The 20,157-nt window shown below is 49.0% G+C and overlaps 1 protein-coding gene across 5 annotated transcripts in view; it reads right to left on the bottom strand.

The window, feature by feature from the left end:
- Window positions 1-16,907, bottom strand: part of gria1a (glutamate receptor, ionotropic, AMPA 1a) — a 184,598-nt gene extending 167,691 nt beyond the window's left edge. For all 5 annotated transcript variants that reach the window (XM_041839048.2, XM_041839054.2, XM_041839062.2 and 2 more), the window contains exons 1-2: window positions 16,610-16,907; window positions 16,229-16,363 (exon numbers count right to left, since the gene is read on the bottom strand). In XM_041839048.2, coding sequence (XP_041694982.2) covers window positions 16,229-16,363; window positions 16,610-16,691 — 217 coding nt within the window. In that variant the 5' untranslated portion in view covers window positions 16,692-16,907. The remainder of the gene's footprint in view (window positions 1-16,228; window positions 16,364-16,609) is intronic.
- Between the last annotated feature and the right edge of the window lie 3,250 nt (window positions 16,908-20,157).

Here is a 20,157-nt window from a genome sequence, read left to right as displayed (position 1 = left end):
CACCCCTTGTCCCTGCATATCCCGGAAAATGTTATCTACGAAGGATTGGAAGACTGATGGAGCATTCATCAACCCATATGGCATGACGAGATATTCTAAATGACCTGACGTGGTACTAAACGCTGTCTTCCATTCGTCACCCTCCCTAATGCGCACCAAGTTATACGCGCTCCTGAGATCCAGTTTTGTGAAAACACGCGCTCCATGCAATGACTCCGTCATGGTCGCAATCAGAGGGAGTGGATAACTGTATTTCACAGTAATCTGATTGAGACCACGGTAATCAATGCACGGGCGCAACCCTCCATCTTTCTTTTTCACAAAAAGAAGCTCGAGGAGGCGGGAGAAGTGGAGGGCCGAATGTATCCTTGTCTCAAAGATTCGGCTATATAAGTCTCCATAGCTTTTCTCTCCTCTTGAGACAAAGGATACACATGGCTCCGTGGGAGCGCTGCTCCTGCCTGGAGATCAATCGCACAATCCCCCTGTCTATGAGGAGGCAACTGCGTCGCCCTAGTTTTGCTAAACACGAGTGCTAAATCCCCATATTCAGGCGGAATGTACAGTGCGGGCACTTGGTTTGGACTCTCCACCGAAGTCGCCCCCACGGAAACACCCAGACATCGCCCCTCGCACTGAGCAGACCACCCATCGAGAGCCCTCTGTTGCCACGAAATAGCAGGGTTATGGGTGCTTAACCAGGGAATCCCCAGCACCACTGGATACGCAGGAGAGTCGATCAGATACAACTGTATAGTCTCCTCATGACCCCCCTGCGCACACATCCGAAGTGGCGCTGTGATCTCCCTGATCAACCCCGACCCCAACGGGCGGCTGTCTAAGGCATGAACGGGAAAAGGTTTGTCAACAGGTAGGAGAGGGATCCCTAACTCAAAACAAAACTTACGATCAACAAAATTCCCAGCTGCGCCTGAATCTACTAGCGCCTTATGCTGGGAATGAGGTGCAACCTGTGGAAAACAAACAGGTATACAAAAGTGTGCAACAGAAAGCTCTGGGTAAGTGGGACGTCTACTCACCTGGGAGGCCCCCCCAGTGCGTGGCCTGTTGTCGTTACTCCCGGAGAACCCTCCCCAGCACCTGGCCGTAGTGTGCCCTCCACGACCGCACTTGGTGCAGGAGACAGGCCCCCTCGGGCTCTTCCTACTCCGTTCTCTAGCGCGGCACCCCCGAGCTCCATAGGGCTCGGCTCGGAGGTGCCGGAGGGCGGAATGGACGGACTCCCCTCGGGACGTCCACGGGTGGCCAGCAGGGTGTCCAGACGGATGGACATATCGACCAACTGGTCGAAGGTCAGATGGGTATCCCTGCAGGCCAACTCACGTTGAACGTCCTCTCGTAGGCTACATCGAAAATGGTCGATGAGAACCCGTTCACTCCACCCTGCATCCGCCGCTAGAGTCTGGTACTCTAGAGCGAACACCTGAGCGCTCCTCCTCCCCTGTCTCAAATGGACTAGACGCTCCCCGCCGCTTTGCCCTCAGGTGGATGGTCGAACACGGCCTTGAAGCGGCGGGAGAACTCGGCGTAGGTGATGGTGTTGGCGTCCATCTTCCTCCACTCGGCGTTAGCCCACTCCAACGCCTTGCCCGTGAGACAGGAGATGAGGGCGGAAACGCTCTCGTATCCCGAGGGCACCGGGTGTACAGTGGCCAGGTAGAGCGCCACCTGCAGGAGGAACCCCTGACACCCGGCAGCTGTTCCGTCATACGCCCTCGGGAGCAAGAGCCGAATCCCCCTGGGTTCCGAACCTGGGACTGGTGGACCGACCGATGGGATGGACAGGGTAGGTGGAGGTGTGGGTACCCTGCTGGCCTCCCATCGGTGCATGATGTTGATTACCTCCTGTAGAGCGGTCTCCAGTTGTCGGATCTGGTCCTCTTGCCCACGGAGATGCTCCTCGAGCGACACAGGCGTCACTGCCGATCCTGCTGATTCCATTATGGTGTGTGATTCTGTCAAGGCGTGCTGAAGGTGGGTGTGGTGTAGGAATCATGCGCAGGACGCAGAGGCTCAGTCCAAAGGCTTTAGTGCAATATATATATTATATATACAACAGAAGCACAATAAGCCCGAAGGCAAAATACACGACGCACACAGGCGACAAAACAAATGACGCACAAACATGTGCAAACAACCCTCTCCAAAACACTGGAGGGAAAATGTAGCTCCAAACACGAAACAGAAGCGCAATCACACACAACGACAAGCACACACAACGAGAACTAAATAGGACACTAAAGAGGACTAACAAGACACAGGTGTACAACATCCAGACAAAACCAAACGAACATGAAACATAGATCGGTGGCAGCTAGTACTCCGGGGACGACGACCGCCGAAGCCTGCCCGAACCAGGAGGAGGAGCAGTCTCGGCCGAAACCGTGACAGGTTTGCACACACTGCAGCAGGGATTTTGGCACACTCCTCCATACAGACCTTCTCCAGATCCTTCAGGTTTCGGGGCTGTCGCTGGGCAATACGGACTTTCAGCTCCCTCCAAAGATTTTCTATTGGGTTCAGGTCTGGAGACTGGCTAGGCCACTCCAGGACCTTGAGATGCTTCTTACGGAGCCACTCCTTAGTTGCCCTGGCTGTGTGTTTTGGGTCGTTGTCATGCTGAAAGACCCAGCCACGTTTCATCTTCAATGCCCTTGCTGATGGAAGGAGGTTTTCACTCAAAATCTCACGATACATGGCCCCATTCATTCTTTCCTTTACACGGATCAGTCGTCCTGGTCCCTTTGCAGAAAAACAGCCCCAAAGCATGATGTTTCCACCCCCATGCTTCACAGTAGGTATGGTGTTCTTTGGATGCAACTCAGCATTCTTTGTCCTCCAAACACGACGAGTTGAGTTTTTACCAAAAGATTCCATTTTGGTTTCATCTGACCATATGACATTCTCCCAATCCTCTTCTGGATCATCCAAATGCACTCTAGCAAACTTCAGACGGGCCTGGACATGTACTGGCTTAAGCAGGGGGACACGTCTGGCACTGCAGGATTTGAGTCCCTGGCGGCGTAGTGTGTTACTGATGGTAGGCTTTGTTACTTTGGTCCCAGCTCTCTGCAGGTCAATCACTAGGTCCCCCGTGTGGCTCTGGGATTTTTGCTCACCGTTCTTGTGATCATTTTGACCCCACGGGGGTGAGATCTTGCGTGGAGCCCCAGATCGAGGGAGATTATCAGTGGTCTTGTATGTCTTCCATTTCCTAATAATTGCTCCCACAGTTGATTTCTTCAAACCAATCTGCTTACCTATTGCAGATTCAGTCTTCCCAGCCTGGTGCAGGTCTACAATTTTGTTTCTGGTGTCCTTTGACAGCTCTTTGGTCTTGGCCATAGTGGAGTTTGGAGTGTGACTGTTTGAGGTTGTGGACAGGTGTCTTTTATACTGATAACAAGTTCAAACAGGTGCCATTAATACAGGTAACGAGTGGAGGACAGAGGAGCCTCTTAAAGAAGAAGTTACAGGTCTGTGAGAGCCAGAAATCTTGCTTGTTTGTAGGTGACCAAATACTTAATTTCCACCATAATTTGCAAATAAATTCATTAAAAATCCTACAAAGTGATTTTCTGGATATTTTTTTCTCAATTTGTCTGTCATCGTTGACGTATACCTATGATGAAAATTACAGGCCTCTCTCATCTTTTTAAGTGAGAGAACTTGCACAATTGGTGGCTGACTAAATACTTTTTTTCCCCACTGTACATACATACACATACAGTGGGGGGGAAAAGTATTTAGTCAGCCACCAATTGTGCAAGTTCTCCCACTTAAAAAGATGAGAGAGGTGTAATTTTCATCATAGGTACACGTCAACTATGACAGACAAACTGAGAGAAAAAAATCCAGAAAATCACATTGTAGGATTTTTTATGAATTTATTTGCAAATTATGGTGGAAAATAAATATATCTCCAGCTGTGTCAGCTATTATGTGGGCTACATTAAAGGTTAGTGAGCCGTTATGACAGGTGTTATGACATTCCTACATAACATTGTTGTGTAATGGTTACAATGACTGTTCTGATAAACATGCTGTTTCTTCCCCCTCATGCCGTGTGTGTGTGTGTGTGTGTGTGTGTGTGTGTGTGTGTGTGTGTGTGTGTGTGCCTCCCACTCCTCACAGCTGGGTTTCTGCCTTCATGTAATCACTGGGTACATGTTCCATTACTTCATCCACTACACTGGATGACCCTATCATGTTCAAGTGTGTGTGTGTGTGTGTGTGTGTGTGTGTGTGTGTGTGTGTGTGTGTGTGTGTGTGTGTGTGTGTGTGTGTGTGTGTGTGTGTGTGTGTGTGTGTGTGTGTGTGTGTGTGTGTGTGTGTGTGTGTGTGCGTGTGTGCGTGTGTGCGTGTGTGCGTGTGTGCGTGTGTGCGTGTGTGCGTGTGTGTGTGGGTGTGTGTGTAGCCTACCATGTTCCCTTCTGGCTTTATTCACAGAGATACTCTACATCATTTAATAAGGCCATGATGGGATTGTTTACGTTTCATTAGAGCGCAGTATCTAAGCCGTAGCCTAAGAGAGGAGGGTGAGGAAGATGAGGAGGGTGAGCAAGATGAGGCGATAATCCTTATTTGGAGTGTGAGGAGGGGTTAGACCTTGTTAGTTATTGCTTGAGAGAGGGATATGGACACAGACAGCAGGGTAGGCTACACCATGTCCTTGTCCATCCAACTCATTATCTACACTACGTTGTCAGGATGGACATTTATAAGATCCTTCCCATATAAGTGTGTGGAAGCAGTGCACCCATATTTCAAATGTATGGCTCTGTAGTTTGAAAGGGAATCCCTCATGAGCTGTTATAGTCATATTGGATATTAGATATCATATGTTACAGTCCTATTGCATTAGATATCATATGTTAGTCTTATTGCATTAGATATGTTATCATATGTTACAGTCATATTGCATTAGATATCATGTGTTACAGTCATATTGTATTAGATATCATATGTTACAGTCATATTGCATTAGATATCATATGTTACAGTCATATGTTTTCTGTCACCGTCTCTTATGACCGAAAAGAGCTTCTGGATATCAGGACAGCGATCACTCACCTCGTACTGGATGAAGGTTTTTCTTTAACGAGTCGGACGCAAAGGATTTTCTTCAGACACCCGACAAGGCCCAAATCCTCATCATTCGCATGAGAAAGAGACAGAGATATCAGGGACGTGGGTCGTGGTGCCTTGTAAGAATCCGACGGCGAGTGGGTAATCTGCCTCTACCTGTCACGAACAGAAGAGGACCCAAGAGCGCAAGTTCAAATTCAGAGTTCTTTATTCAAGGTTACAGGCGGGAAGAGGAGTCCCAGGGGTGTCAGGGGTCTTTCAGGGTCCTCCTGTGGGTACCTGTGCTCCGGGGGTCACCAAATGTCCGGGGGTGTCCAGTCCAAGTGCTTAGTGTGTGTGTTCCCCAGTGATGGAGCGGCGTATCGGGCTGAGGGTGGTGAAACGTCTGGGCACGCTCATCTGGTGGTCGGAGACCGGAGGGGCTGAAGATCGGAGAGTAGTCGAGGTCCAGAAGGCAGGTTGGGATAGACGGGGCAGTAGAACAAGGAGGCAGTCAAGAAAGGATCGGGTATCACAAACAGGAGTCAGAGCGCAGACAGGCAGGTTACTGGTCCGGGTTTGAAGACGATCTGACAGGGCTTGGCTGAAAACCAGGGCTTGATATACTGGGAGAGGTAGTGGGGAAATGCAGTTCAGCTGGCAGAGTAATTAGAACAGAGTGAGGCAAGGTGAGGATGGTGAGTGGGAAATGCAGTGCAGCTGGCCAGGTAACAAGAGCAGAGCAGGGCAGGTGGAGCTAGTTAGGCTGAGTAGAGAGAGGGAGGTGAGCAGAGTGGAAGATAATTGAATGCAATTAATGTTGCTACCAGGGAGAGAGAGTGCTCATGACAGGACCCCCCCTCCAAGGGACGGCCCCAGAAGTCCCAAGAACAACATCATGCCGGGAGGGTGGAGGGGAGCAGGCGGCGGGTCAGAACTCCTCCGAGCGGTCCGAGTGAATCTCCTCATCCTCAGAAGGAGCTGGAGGGTCACGGTCGGGGAGACAGGACAGGCACTGAGACAGGAGCAGGGCGGGCCGGACGGCTAGGAACCCCTCTTGGACGGCCCCTACGGATTGCAGGCTGATCAGGATGTAGTCGGTGGAAGTCAGTGATAAGGGTCCGGTCCACTATCCTCCTGGCCGGGATCCAGGTCCTCTCCTCTGGACCATATCCCTCCCAATCAACGAGGTACTGGAGACCCCTACCCCTTCGCCTAGAGCGGAGCAGCCGCCGGACGGTGAAGACAGGACCGCCATCTACGAGGCGCGGAGGAGGTGGCGCCGGAGCTGCAGGGACCAGGGGACTTTCATGGACCGGCTTGACCTTGGAGACGTGGAAGGTGGGGTGGACCCGCATGGAAGCGGGCAACTGAAGTCGGACCGCCGTTGGACTGATGACTTTCTGCACAGGAAAAGGACCAATGAAGCGAGGGGCCAGCTTTGCGTGATACAACCCGCAGCGGCAGATCCCGGGCAGACAGCCAGACCTTCTGACCAACCCGGTAAGTAGGTGCTGGGGTCCTCCGTCGGTTGGCACCGACGGCGTAGCTGGTTCCAGACTTCAGGAGCACAGTGCGAGCCTGGGCCCAAGTGCGGCGGCAGCGGCGGGCATACGCAAGAGCAGACGGACAGGTGGCATCCGCCTCCTGGCTGGCAAACAGTGGAGGTTGATACCCGTAGACACACTGAAAGGGGGGAGAGCCCGGTGGAGGAACTGGTGAGTGAATTATGGGCATATTCCACCCAGAGCAGGTGTTGAGCCCAGGCCCGGGGATTTTGGGAAGCCACACACCTCAGTGCCTTCTCCAGCTCCTGGTTCATGCGTTCAGTCTGGCCGTTTGACTGCGGGTGGAATCCAGACGATAGGCTGGCGGTGGCCCCAAGGAGATGACAGAACTCCTTCCAAAAGGTTGCTGAGAATTGCGGGCCCCGGTCTGACACTATATCCTGGGGTAGGCCATGGATACGAAACACATGTTCCAGGACCACCTGGGAGGTCTCTTTAGCAGAGGGTAGTTTGGGAAGGGGCACGAAGTGGGTCATCTTACTAAAGCGGTCAACAATGGTAAGGATGACTGTGTGTCCGTCAGAGGGCGGAAGGCCCGTAACAAAGTCCAGTGAAACGTGGGACCAGGGCCTCTTGGGTATGAGTAGGGGTTGCAGCAACCCAGCAGGAGGCTGGTTGGGAGTCTTGTTTCGGTTACAAGTGGGACAAGCTCGGATGAATTCTCGGACATCCCGTCTCATCCCCCGCCACCAGAACCGCTGGCGGACCAGATGAAGGGTGCGAGTGATGCCGGGATGACAGGCCAGACGGGATTCGTGCCCCCACTGAATCACAGGTGACCTGAGATTTGCTGGAACAAACAGACGGTTGGGGGCGCTGGTGCTTGGACCTGGCTGGTCCCGAAGAGCCTCCATGACCTGCTTCTCGATCTCCCAGGTGAGGGCCGCTACGACCAAGTGGCTGGGAAGAATGGGAGCTGTCATGGCGGTGGTCTCGTCCTTCTGAAACATCCGGGAAAGAGCATCAGGTTTGATGTTGCGAGATCCCGGGCGGTAGGAGAGCGTGAAATTGAAGCGCGTAAAGAACAGAGACCACCGCTGTTGACGGGAGTTCAGCCTCCTGGCTGTTTGGATATACTCCAGGTTCTTGTGGTCTGTCCACACTACGAATGGTTCCTTTGACCCCTCTAACCAGTGCCGCCATTCTTCAAGGGCGAGCTTGACAGCCAACAGCTCGCGGTTCCCAATGTCGTAGTTGCATTCGGCAGGGGTTAGCCGACGGGAGTAGAAGGCACAGGGGTGCATCTTGCCATCCTCAGCTGCTCTTTGAGAAAGCACTGCACCCACTCCCACGTCCGAAGCATCTACCTCCACCACAAACTGCCTTGCTGCATCTGGCATCTGGAGGATGGGAGCAGAAGTGAAACATGTCTTGAGGATATTGAAGGCCTTATCAGCAGCTGATGTCCATTGGTACGGTTGTTTAGTGCTGGTTAGCGCCGTGAGGGGTGCAGCCACTGTGCTATAGTTTCTGATGAATCTCCTATAAAAGTTGGCAAAGCCCAGGAACTGTTGCAACTTCTTCCGAGACTCAGGAACTGGCCAGGAAGTGACAGCCGACACCTTCGTGAGATCCATCTGAATGCTGCCCTCGGTCACCACATACCCCAGGAATGAAACGGTCTTGGCATGGAACTCGCACTTCTCTGCCTTCACGAAAAGAGAGTTCTCCAGCAGGCGGCGCAGGACCAACCGGACGTGGTGCGTGTGTTCTGACAGAGTCTTTGAGAATATTAAAATATCGTCAAGGTACACAAATACGAACGTATTTAGCATGTCCCTGAGGATATCATTCACTAGGGCTTGAAAAACTGCTGGGGCATTGGTGAGGCCGAAGGGCATGACGAGATATTCATAGTGGCCGGTTGGTGTGTTGAACGCTGTCTTCCATTCGTCTCCCTCCCTCATCCGCACCAGATGGTAGGCATTGCGAAGGTCCAGCTTAGTGAATACAGTGGCTCCCTGCAGCAGTTCGAAGGCAGACGAAAGTAAGGGCAGTGGGTAGCGATTCTTAACCGTGATGTCGTTCAGACCCCGGTAATCTATGCATGGACGAAGAGAACCGTCCTTCTTGCCGACAAAGAAGAATCCCGCTCCTGCGGGGGAAGACGACGGTCTAATTATCCCGGAGGCAAGAGAGTCATTAATGTAGTCCTCCATGGCCTTTCTTTCCGGGGCTGACAGTGAATACAGACGACCCTTGGGAGGTGCTGTGCCAGGCAGGAGATCAATCGCGCAGTCATAGGGTCTGTGTGGGGGGTAGAGATGTCGCCTTGGATTTGTTGAACACCTCTTTCAGGCTGTGGTAACAGGCCGGAACATTGGATATGTCGGAGGTAGCGCTAGATCCTTCCCCGGTGAACGGGCAGGGTGGCCCCCCTTAAACAGGTCTGGTGACAACTCCTTCCCCACTCACGGACTGTTCCTGTCTCCCAGTCGATGTGGGGGTTGTGCTGACGGAGCCACGGGTATCCAAGAATGAGTGGTTGGCCAGGTGAGTGTAGGAGGTGAAACTGGATGGACTCCTGGTGGTTTCCTGACAGCAGGATTGTCACAGGGGCGGAGATATGAGTGACAGTGCCAAGATGATGCCCATCCAGGGCTCGTGCAGGAATGGGTTGTGTCAGTTGATGATGGTTCACGCCCAGTTGCTGTGCAAGCTCAGGGTCCATGATGTTTGCTTCGGCCCGGAATCCACAAGGGCGGCCAATGTATGAGTCTTGTCAGAAAGCTGAAGGCGGAGATGAAGCAGGGTCTTTCGGATGGAGGGAGACTGAAGGCTTGTTGAGCTCACCCGGATCTCCCCTACACCTGGTGAGCTGCGGCTTTTGCCGGACAAGTAGCGACACGGTGATTCTCGCCACCACAGTAGAGGCAAAGGTTGGAGCTTAGACGGCGCCGACGCTCCTCGGGAGTCAGAGAGGCACGGCCAATCTCCATGGGCTCAGGCTGATTGAGTTGGCTATGGGACTTGACAGGCAGGGGCTGGACAGAAGCGGTATCGACCCGAGTACGGATGGCAGGTTGACTGAGACGGCCCTTCTCCCTCCTCCGGGTCTGTATACGGCGGTCAATGCGAACGGCAAGGTCAATGGCGGCATCAAGCGTTGAGGGCGGGTCATGGGAAACAAGCTCGTCCTTGATATAGTCCGCCAGGCTATGGAGGAAGGCTTGCACCAGTGCCTCTGGGTTAAACGAGCTTTGACTGGCCAGGGTACGAAAGTCAATGGAGAAGTCTGCCACTGTCCGATTGCCCTGACGGATGGTGAGCAGAGCTTGTGACGCTCGGCTGTTGGCGAGCCTAGGTCAAAGACCTTTAACATCTCCTCCTCAAAGGCACTGAAGGAGGCACAGGCTGGGGTTTGCCGGTCGAATTCCGCCGTTCCCCACAACCGAGCTCGACCGGTGAGATGTGTGATGACATACCCCACCTTGGCTCCCTCTGTTGAGAAAGTCCTGGGCTGTAGTGCAAACTGGATTCGGCAGCTGCTCAAGAATGGTCTTACTTGCTTCTGGTTGCCATCAAAACGTTCCGGGTTCCCAATCCTTGGTTCAGGAGCGTGGGGATCTGGTGGCAGCACTGCCGGGCCTGCAGCATTGGGACCTCCAGCGGAGGGATGAAGGAGTATCGGTGGTACAGGAACAAAAGGACCAGGGGGGTGCAGGTGGAGTAGCCGGGCTTGAGAGTAGTTGCAGGGCTTGGGCTAGCTGTTGTTGCTGCAGTTGGAACTGTTGTTGCTGCTGGTTGAATAGCTGGAGAAGGGAAGCGATGTCGCCAGCCATCCGATTTATGTCTCCCTCAGAGCGTTCCAGTCGCTGTAGGGCAGTCCTCTCTGGCTCTTCCTCCATCGTGGTCAGGGAGTGCGCTGGGTCCATGATGGTCAGATCGTTCTGTCACGAACAGAAGAGGACCCAAGAGCGCAAGTTCAAATTCAGAGTTCTTTATTCAAGGTTACAGGCGGGAAGAGGAGTCCCAGGGGTGTCAGGGGTCTTTCAGGGTCCTCCTGTGGGTACCTGTGCTCCGGGGGTCACCAAATGTCCGGGGGTGTCCAGTCCAAGTGCTTAGTGTGTGTGTTCCCCAGTGATGGAGCGGCGTATCGGGCTGAGGGTGGTGAAACGTCTGGGCACGCTCATCTGGTGGTCGGAGACCGGAGGGGCTGAAGATCGGAGAGTAGTCGAGGTCCAGAAGGCAGGTTGGGATAGACGGGGCAGTAGAACAAGGAGGCAGTCAAGAAAGGATCGGTATCACAAACAGGAGTCAGAGCGCAGACAGGCAGGTTACTGGTCCGGGTTTGAAGACGATCTGACAGGGCTTGGCTGAAAACCAGGGCTTGATATACTGGGAGAGGTAGTGGGGAAATGCAGTTCAGCTGGCAGAGTAATTAGAACAGAGTGAGGCAAGGTGAGGATGGTGAGTGGGAAATGCAGTGCAGCTGGCCAGGTAACAAGAGCAGAGCAGGGCAGGTGGAGCTAGTTAGGCTGAGTAGAGAGAGGGAGGTGAGCAGAGTGGAAGATAATTGAATGCAATTAATGTTGCTACCAGGGAGAGAGAGTGCTCATGACACTACCATAAGTCCTATTAGCCAACTAACAATCATTGGATAACAAAATAAACAAACTACGATCACGGATATCCTACCAATGGCACATTAAAAACTGTAATATCTTATGTTTCACCGAGTCGTGGCTGAACGACAACATGGATAACATACAGCTGGCGGGATAAACGCTGCATCGGAAAGATAGAACAGCTGCCTCCGGTAAGACAAGGGGTGGCGGTCTGTCTATATTTGTAAACAACAGCTGGTGCACGAAATCTAATATTAAGGAAGTCTCTAGGTTTTGCTCGCCTGAGGTAGAGCAGCTCATGATAAGCTGTAGACCACACTATTTACCAAGAGAGTTCTCATCTATATTTTTCATAGCTGTCTATTTACCACCACAAACCGATGCTGGCACTAAAACCGCACTCAATGAGCTGTATAAGGCCATAAGCAAACAGGAAAATGCTCATCCAGAGGCGGCGCTCATAGTGGCCGGGGACTTTAACGCAGGGAAAGTTAAATTTGTTTTACCTAATTTCTACCAGCATGTTAAATGTGCAACCAGAGGAAGAAAAAAACTCTAGACCACCTTTACTCCACACACAGAGACATGCACAAAGCTCTCCCTCGCCCTCCATTTGTCAAATCTGACCATAATTCTATCCTCCTGATTCCTTCTTACAAGCAAAAACTAAAGCAGGAAGCACCAGTGACTCGGTCAATAAAGACGTGGTCAGATGACGCAGATGCTAAGCTACAGGACTGTTTTGCTAGCACAGACCGGAATATGTTCCGGGATTCTTCCAATGGTATTGAGGAGTACACCACATCAGTCACTGGCTTCATCAATAAGTGTATCGATGAAGTAGTACCGCAATCAGAAGCCATGGATTACAGCCAACATCTGCACTGAGCTAAAGGGTAGAGCTGCTGCTTTCAAGGAACGGGACTCTAACCCGGACGCTTATAAGAAATCCTGCTATGCCCTCCGACAAACCATCAAACAGGCAAAGTATCAATACAGGACTAAGATTGAATCATACTACACCGGCTCTGACACTCGTCGGATGTGGCAGGGCTTGCAAACTATTACAGACTACAAAGGAAAGCACAGCCGCGAGCTGCCCAGTGACACAAGCCTACCAGACGAGCTAAATGACTTCTATGCTCGCAACTGTGTGATCACGCTCTCCGTAGCCGACGTGAGTAAGACCTTTAAACAGGTCAACATTCACAAGGCCGCAGGGCCAGACGGATTACCAGGACATATACTCTGAGCATGCGCTGACCAACTGGCAAGTGTCTTCACTGACATTTTTCAATCTCTCCCTGACTGAGTCTGTAAAACCAACATGTTTCAAACAAACCACCATAGTCCCTGTGCCAAAGAACACTAAGGTAACCTGCCTAAATGACTTCTGAACCGTAGCACTCACGTCTGTAGCCATGAAGTGCACTGAGTGGCGCAGTGGTCTAAGGCACTGCATCGCAGTGCTAACTGTGCCACTAGAGATCCTGGTTCGAATCCAGGCTCTGTCGCAGCCGGCCGCGACCGGGAGACTCATGGGCGGCGCACAATTGGCCCAGCGTCGTCCAGGGTAGGGGAGGGAATGGCCGGCAGGGATGTAGCTCAGTTGATAGAGCATGGCGTTTGCAACGCCAGGGTTGTGGGTTCGATTCCCACGGGGGGCCATTATAAAAAATATATATATGTATTCACTAACTGTAAGTCGCTCTGGATAAGAGCGTCTGCTAAATGACTAAAAATGTAAATGTAAAATGAAAGGCTGGTCATGGCTCACATCAACACCATTATCCCAGAAATCCTAGACTCACTCCAATTTGCATACTGCCCAAACAGATCCACAGATGATGCACTCTCTATTGCACTCCACACTGCCCTTTCCCACCTGGACAAGAGGAACACCTATGTGAGAATGCTGTTCGTTGACTACAGCTCAGTGTTCAACACCATAGTGCCCTCAAAGCACACCACTAAGCTAAGGACCCTGGGACTAAACACCTCCCGCTTCAACTGGATCCTGGACTTCCTGACGGGCCGCCCCCAGGTGGTAAGGGTAGGTAACAACACATCTGCCATGCTGATCCTCAACACGGGGGCCCCTCAGGGGTGTGTGCTCAGTCCCCTCCTGTACTCCCTGTTCACCCATGACTGCATGGCCAGGCACGACTCAAACACCATCATTAAGTTTGCCGACGACACAACAGTGGTAGGCCTGATCACCGACAACGATGAGACAGCCTATAGGGAGGAGGTCAGAGACCTGACCGTGTGGTGCCAGGATAACAACCTCTCCCTCAACGTGATCAAGACAAAGGAGATGATTGTGGACTACAGGAAAAAGAGAACCAAGCACGCCCCCATTCTCATCAACGGGCTGTAGTGGAGCAGGTTGAGAACTTCAAGTTCCTTGATGTCCACATCACCAACAAACTATCATGATCCAAACACACCAAGACAGTCGTGAAGAGTGCACGACAAAGCCTATTCCCCCTCAGGAGACTGAAAAGATTTGGCATGGGTCCTCAGATCCTCAAAAAGTTCTACAGCTGCACCATCGAGAGCATCCTGACTGGTTGCATCACTGCCTGGTATGGCAACTGCTCGGCCTCCGACTGCAAGGCACTACAGAGGGTAGTGCGTACGGCCCAGTACATCACTTGGGCCAAGCTTTCTGCCATCCAGGACCTCTAAACCAGGTGGTGTCAGAGGAAAGCCCTAAAAATTGTCAAACACTCCAGCCACCCTAGTCATAGACTGTTCTCTCTGCTACCGCACGGCAAGCGGTACCGGAGATCCAAGTCTAGTTCCAAAAGGCTTCTTAACAGCTTCTTCCCCCAAGCCATAAGACTCCTGAACAGCTAATCAAATGGCTACCCGGACTATTTGTGTTGTCCCCCCAGTCATATTATATTAGATATCATATGTTACAGTCATATTTCATTTGATATCATGTGTTACAGTCATATTGCATTAGATATCATGTGTTACAGTCATATTGCATTAGATATCATGTGTTACAGTCATATTGCATTAGATATCATGTGTTACAGTCATATTGCATTAGATATCATCTGTTACAGTCAATTGCATTAGATATCATGTTAGTCATATTGCATTAGATATCATGTGTTACAGTCATATTGCATTAGATATCATATGTTAGAGTCATATTGCATTAGATATCATGTGACTTAAAATACATCAACAGTTTCCTTTTCTTCTGATTTCCTTTTCTTTCTGTTTTTCTCAAAAGGGAACTGCATCTCTTCAGAGCCGAGGCAGAGATCAGACGAAAAGCATGACAAGTATGTGAAACAGAATAAAAATGGCCTTTAAATTCAAGTCTTGTCTCAAGAGTAGGAACAAAACACAGAGACAACACGGTTATCAATGTCTGAAGACTCTGCCAGTGAAATTGAATGTCGCACTTCAAGCAGTCCTGAACAGACTAGTGTGGAAAGAGAGAGTTGTCAGTGAGGGGAATCTATTGTGTATATTTCATCTGGAGCCAGCACCCAGCTGCATAGGCCTGATGCACATTTAAGACTGCCCAACATGGAGCACCTGGGATATAGCCTACCTTTAGATGTACTAACTTAAGATAAATTAATAAAAACTCAAGGGCACCTTGGTGTTTCAAATCCCAAAAGTGAAGGTTGGAACACACAAAAATACACATACATAACTCCAAAAGTTATTTTTCGTTTTATAATGTTTTTTTCTTGCTTTTCAGCAGACAGGGGGAATGATTGGGCTACCAGATCACCTTGGTATATAAAACATGTTACAAAACCGCTTCAGTGTCTGCATCTGTTAAGGGAAGGTGACTGTGACACTGCTGCTAAAACGATTAAACATGATTTGATTTGGGCATCATCAGAGCAGGCAGGCTGTGCGATGACGACACATGATCGATTCGGTGGTTGATGTACTTACAAGAAAGTAACTTAACTGCTTTGACCGGTGACGGCCATTGATCCGCGGTGCTTCGCAATAAACTATAAATCCTCTTTCCTACGCGCCTGAGCATCACCTTACACGCTCGCCCCCATGTAAGTGAGCTCATCCATAAAGACGATGATGTGAAAGGGTGACTAAATGAAAGGTCTACTATGTAATATTTCTCCTACAGTGTTCCATTCATTAAAACCCTGGTTTAGACGTGATCCTGAAACGCACCGAGCCGACCTTATGAAGTTGAGTGAGTCACGGCGGTTGGAGCCATTTGAGTGGTATGGTGTTGAAGGCTAGGCTACAGTAATGAGAAAGCAAACCTGAGTAGCTGGTGCCAGTTGATGCTAAACGAATACAAATCCATCGCTAATTAGGAACATGGCTTTGTGGGAACAGGTTTCTCCTGAATGTCGTGGTAAAGGGGGGTTGGTTGATTAGCGCTAATGTTGGCTTGTGTAGGCTAAATGGGGGAAGGGTGTCTAAACATAATCCATTTTTTAAATATATATAACCACTTTGTTCCATCTGGTTATATTGTCTTTAGCCTACATGGATACTACTGATATGGGTATATTTGTCCGAAAAATCTGTTCATTGCACTGAGGTCTCTCGCTCGCTCACACATGCACTCACACAGCCTCTTACAAGAGAGAGAGAGAGAGAGATATAGAGAGAGAGAGAGAGAGAGAGAGAGAGAGAGAGAGAGAGAGAGAGAGAGAGAGAGAGAGTCACACATGGACTCACACAGCCTCTTACGAGAGAGAGGGAGAGAGAGAGATGCAGATGGATGCACAAAACCAAACATTATCGGACCCTCTTTACAGTGACAGAATAACCAGCTGTAATTGGATATATGATATCTCTATCTATCAATGACAGACACCCCTAAATAGCATAGGCTACTAAATAAGCGTTGGCCGGTGATCTCGTTGAGCTGGAGGCAACAGATTGATCGAATGAATAAATAACCCATGAGGTAAACTGAGAAATAACTGGGAAGGATGGGTGGAATGGGGAGACCAGAGACCGTGGGAAAAAGGAAAGACTTACAAGCATATGTCATGGAGAAGCTGTTGCCCATCTTGACCATATCCACCTGCGGCACCAGTTTGGGGATATCCTGGTGGTGCGAGAGCGCGAACCGAAACACCTCATATTCGTGAGATTCGGTTGGGAATAGTCCCCCTGTGAAAGATACAGCATCAACGGTTATTTATAAAACGTCTCTCGGCAAACAAAACGCAAACACAGAACAGATAAATATTTCCGGACTCTTTTATCCGCAAAATATGTTGAATACAACTTTATAGCCTCAGAAAGGTCATATTCACTAACTTGCCACTGTCCATTCATATAGGCCTATCCCAAGAAAACGAATAAAAATACAATAATTTTGCCAGGCTTCATTTTACGCGTGGGTTTTGCACCTACCTATATTGATGTTACTTGGAAAACTTGAACCCAAGCACATCCCCAGAAAACTGGTGTACAGGAGGGTGAAGCTTCGCTGCATATTTCCTTTTGCATTGGCGAAGAAAAAAGAGCCGAAATCCAAGCATAGGTCTTTCCTTGGTGAGTTAGTGTATACCTCCTCTTCCCCACTCCTTTCTCCCCAGTTACAGATGCTCTTACAACAACATTGATCCAACGTCGGGAGAGAACATGCAACTGCAGTCACTGTCTTCTCGCTCCCCTCCTCCCGCTCTTTCTCTCGCGCGCTGCTGATGCCCGAGTGTCCTCGGCTGCTATGATATGGAGCAGTGATTTCAGCTCGAGCCCCTACCTACCGAACGCACCCAGGAACATCTCAGAAGACGCATCGGTGGGGGGGGCTCTGTTTTTATTTTGTTTTACACACTTGGAATTGGATTCAAACAGTCATACCGGCTATGGTTCCTTGGTTCATCCAGTGTTTTATTTGTGTATAACATTTTCTTACATCTGAATTGGCATAATTACACACTCAAATGCATCTATGGGGGGAATGATGCACCACATAATCTTTGTGTAATTACACTGTTTATGCATTGGCACATACCTCTAAAATAAAATGTATGCTTGAACCAAAAATGTGGTTGTAGGCGCCATATGGATGGTGTGACGTAATTGTGGAGCTCCATATAGCTCCGCATTGACAGGATTGGTTGACTGGTATGTGATGGCGTGATGTCCTGTATAAACACAAACTCACTTCCTTGACAACTAATCATGTTCTGTACAATGTATTATGTCATGTTTCATGCGGCTAATGAGGATCCTAATAAATACCAAAACTTCCTTCACAACAGCTCTGCGCTGCTCCGTGAAGCGCAAAAACGATGTTTGCTCTGACTTTTGTGGAGGCCACATCCCAGTTAATGCGTATGGACAATGCAGATGTCGGATTGACCATGCAGTGCCTTTAACACCCCTACAGCACCATTGTGTAAAATGGGACCCAGCATCATCTGGATATGTGTGAAACAAAACTTCAACATTCACCATTTCTGTCAAGCCATCTACCATACAATTTGATTCATAAATTCGATAAATCCAACATATGCACCATATAGATTGCACTGCAAATGCATGCTGCAAGGCAAATGCAGCATTCCATTGGAAATGAATGTACTTCTGGTGTACCAAAACGCAATGACGCTGTCGGTGTGATCGAGGCGACATATGCCTCGTGTTCTATCCTGCTGGTTTGTATACAAAGGGCCTAACTTCGTTTTATTGTATGGCTTGTGGGGGAGGTCTTCTAATGGCCAAAACATTCATGGTTGTAACCACTTTAAGGTTCAGCATGGAGAATTACTATGGGGGAACACAAGCACACACACACACACAAGTATGACTGTTTGGTACCTGATAAGGGGTGTGTAATCTATAAGGTTACCAAAGCAGCTTTTACAGTCAAGTCCTTCCTATTGGATACTGACTGCATCCCAAATGGCACTCTATTCACTGCATTGTGCACTACCTTTCACCAGGGGCTCTGGTCAAAATTAGTGCACTATGTAGGGAATAGGGTGCCTTTTGGGACGCATGCTATATGTAATATGTACACTATCCTATGCCTCCGGATCAGTGCTTCCTTTCTATGGCTCAACTGCAAGGTTAAACAGCAGCCCTGGTTTCCATGTGGGGATTGATTGCACTCGGCATTATGGATGTGATGCCCCTGTGCTTGTTTATCAAATGAAGCAGTAAATCCTTCCTTTGACACAATTAGGATTAGGGATAAGCTCGTTTATCAGACCCAGCCAAGGCACTTCCTCCTCAGCTAATGTTAAAATTGCTTTCTCCCCAGTTATTGTCTCCAGAAAACCAAGTAGGGTATTAACATATTTTCTCAGACAATTAAATTTGGAAAGATTAGGAGGCTTTAAGCTGAAGTAGTTTCTTCTTGTTTCCAATTTAACAGAAATGTTACTGATAAAACCGTTGCAAAGTACTTCCAGTCAGAGACACTTCAGTCACAGAGACAATGGAGGAGAGGAGAGGAAGTATGATGAGCATGTTGATGGGTGTTGAACTAATCCCAATGTAAAAACTGTTTTTATTGAAATGTTTTATTGTCTTCCGAAGTATCTGCTAAGTACAATATCAGCGACAAACTTTCAAGACAGAAACATGCTGTTTTCTTCTCCTTCTAGGGAGTTGTTCCTAGCCACTGTGCTTCTGCCTCTGCATTGCTTGGTCGTTTGGATTTTAGGCTGTTATTATTGGTTAGGCTGTCTTGTACACATTCACAGCTAAAAGCTGAATTGCAAAAATACAGACAAAAAAGAAGCAAGAGAAACGAGAGATTACAGTTGAAGAAAAAATAAATAGAGAGCATCCAGGTCTCTAGCTTCAGAGAGTGCCTGCTCCTGGTGAAAGAATATATTCTGCTGGCAGCCAAGTTGGATGGTAGGGACAGGATTGATGATGGTGAGGGTGGTAACAACTGCTGACAACTGCTGATGTAAAAAGGGCTTCATATACAGTACCAGTCAAAAGTTTGGACACACCTACTCATTCAAGGTTTTTTTTTCTTTATTTTTACTATTTTCTATATTGTAGAGTAATAGTGAAGACATCAAAACTATGAACTAACACATAGGGAATCATGTAGTAACCAAAAAAGTGTTAAACAAATATTTTATATTTGAGATTCTTCAAAGTAGCCACCCTTTGCCTTGATGACAGCTTTGCACACTCTTGACATTCTCTCAACCAGCTTCATGAGGTAGTCACCTGGAATGCATTTCAATTAACAGGTGTGCCTTGTTAAAAGTTAATTTGTGGAATTTCTTTGCGTTTGAGCCAATCAGTTGTGTTGTGACAAGGTAGGGGTGGTATACAGAAGATAGCCCTATTTGGTAAAAGACCAAGTCCATATTATGGCAAGAACAGCTCAAATAAGCAAAGGGAAATGACAGTCCATCATTACTTTAAGACATGAAGGTCAGTCAATCTGGAACATTTCAAGAACTTTAAAAGTTTCTTCAAGTGCAGTCGCAAAAACCATCAACGTCAAATGTCCAGAAGAGACGGCGTGAATCAGGCCTTCATGGTCGAATTGCTGCAAAGAAACACCTACTAAAGGACACCACTAAGAAGAAGAGACTTGCTTGGGCCAAGAAACACGAGCAATGGACATTAGACCGGTGGAAATCTGTCCTTTGGTCTAATGACTCCAAATTTTAGATTTTTGGTTCCAACCGCCGTGTCTTTGTGAGATGCAGAGTAGGTGAACGGATGATCTCCGCATGTGTGGTTCCCACCGTGAAGCATGGAGGAGGAGGAGTGATGGTGTGGGGGTGCTTTGCTGGTGACACTGTCAGTGATTTATTTAGAATTCAAGGCTCACTTAACCAGCATGGCTACCACAGCATTCTGCAGCAATACACCATCCCACCTGGTTTGCATTAGTGGGACTATCATTTGTTTTTCAACAGGACAATGACCCAACACACCTCCAGGCTGTGTAAGGGCTATTTGACCAAGAAGGA

The sequence above is a fragment of the Coregonus clupeaformis genome, chromosome 2 (assembly GCF_020615455.1).
Source record: "Coregonus clupeaformis isolate EN_2021a chromosome 2, ASM2061545v1, whole genome shotgun sequence".
In the NCBI taxonomy this organism is placed as follows: Eukaryota; Metazoa; Chordata; class Actinopteri; order Salmoniformes; family Salmonidae; genus Coregonus; species Coregonus clupeaformis.
The sequence above is the reverse complement of the archived record's forward strand: the minus strand, read 5'-3'. Positions and strand labels throughout refer to the sequence as shown.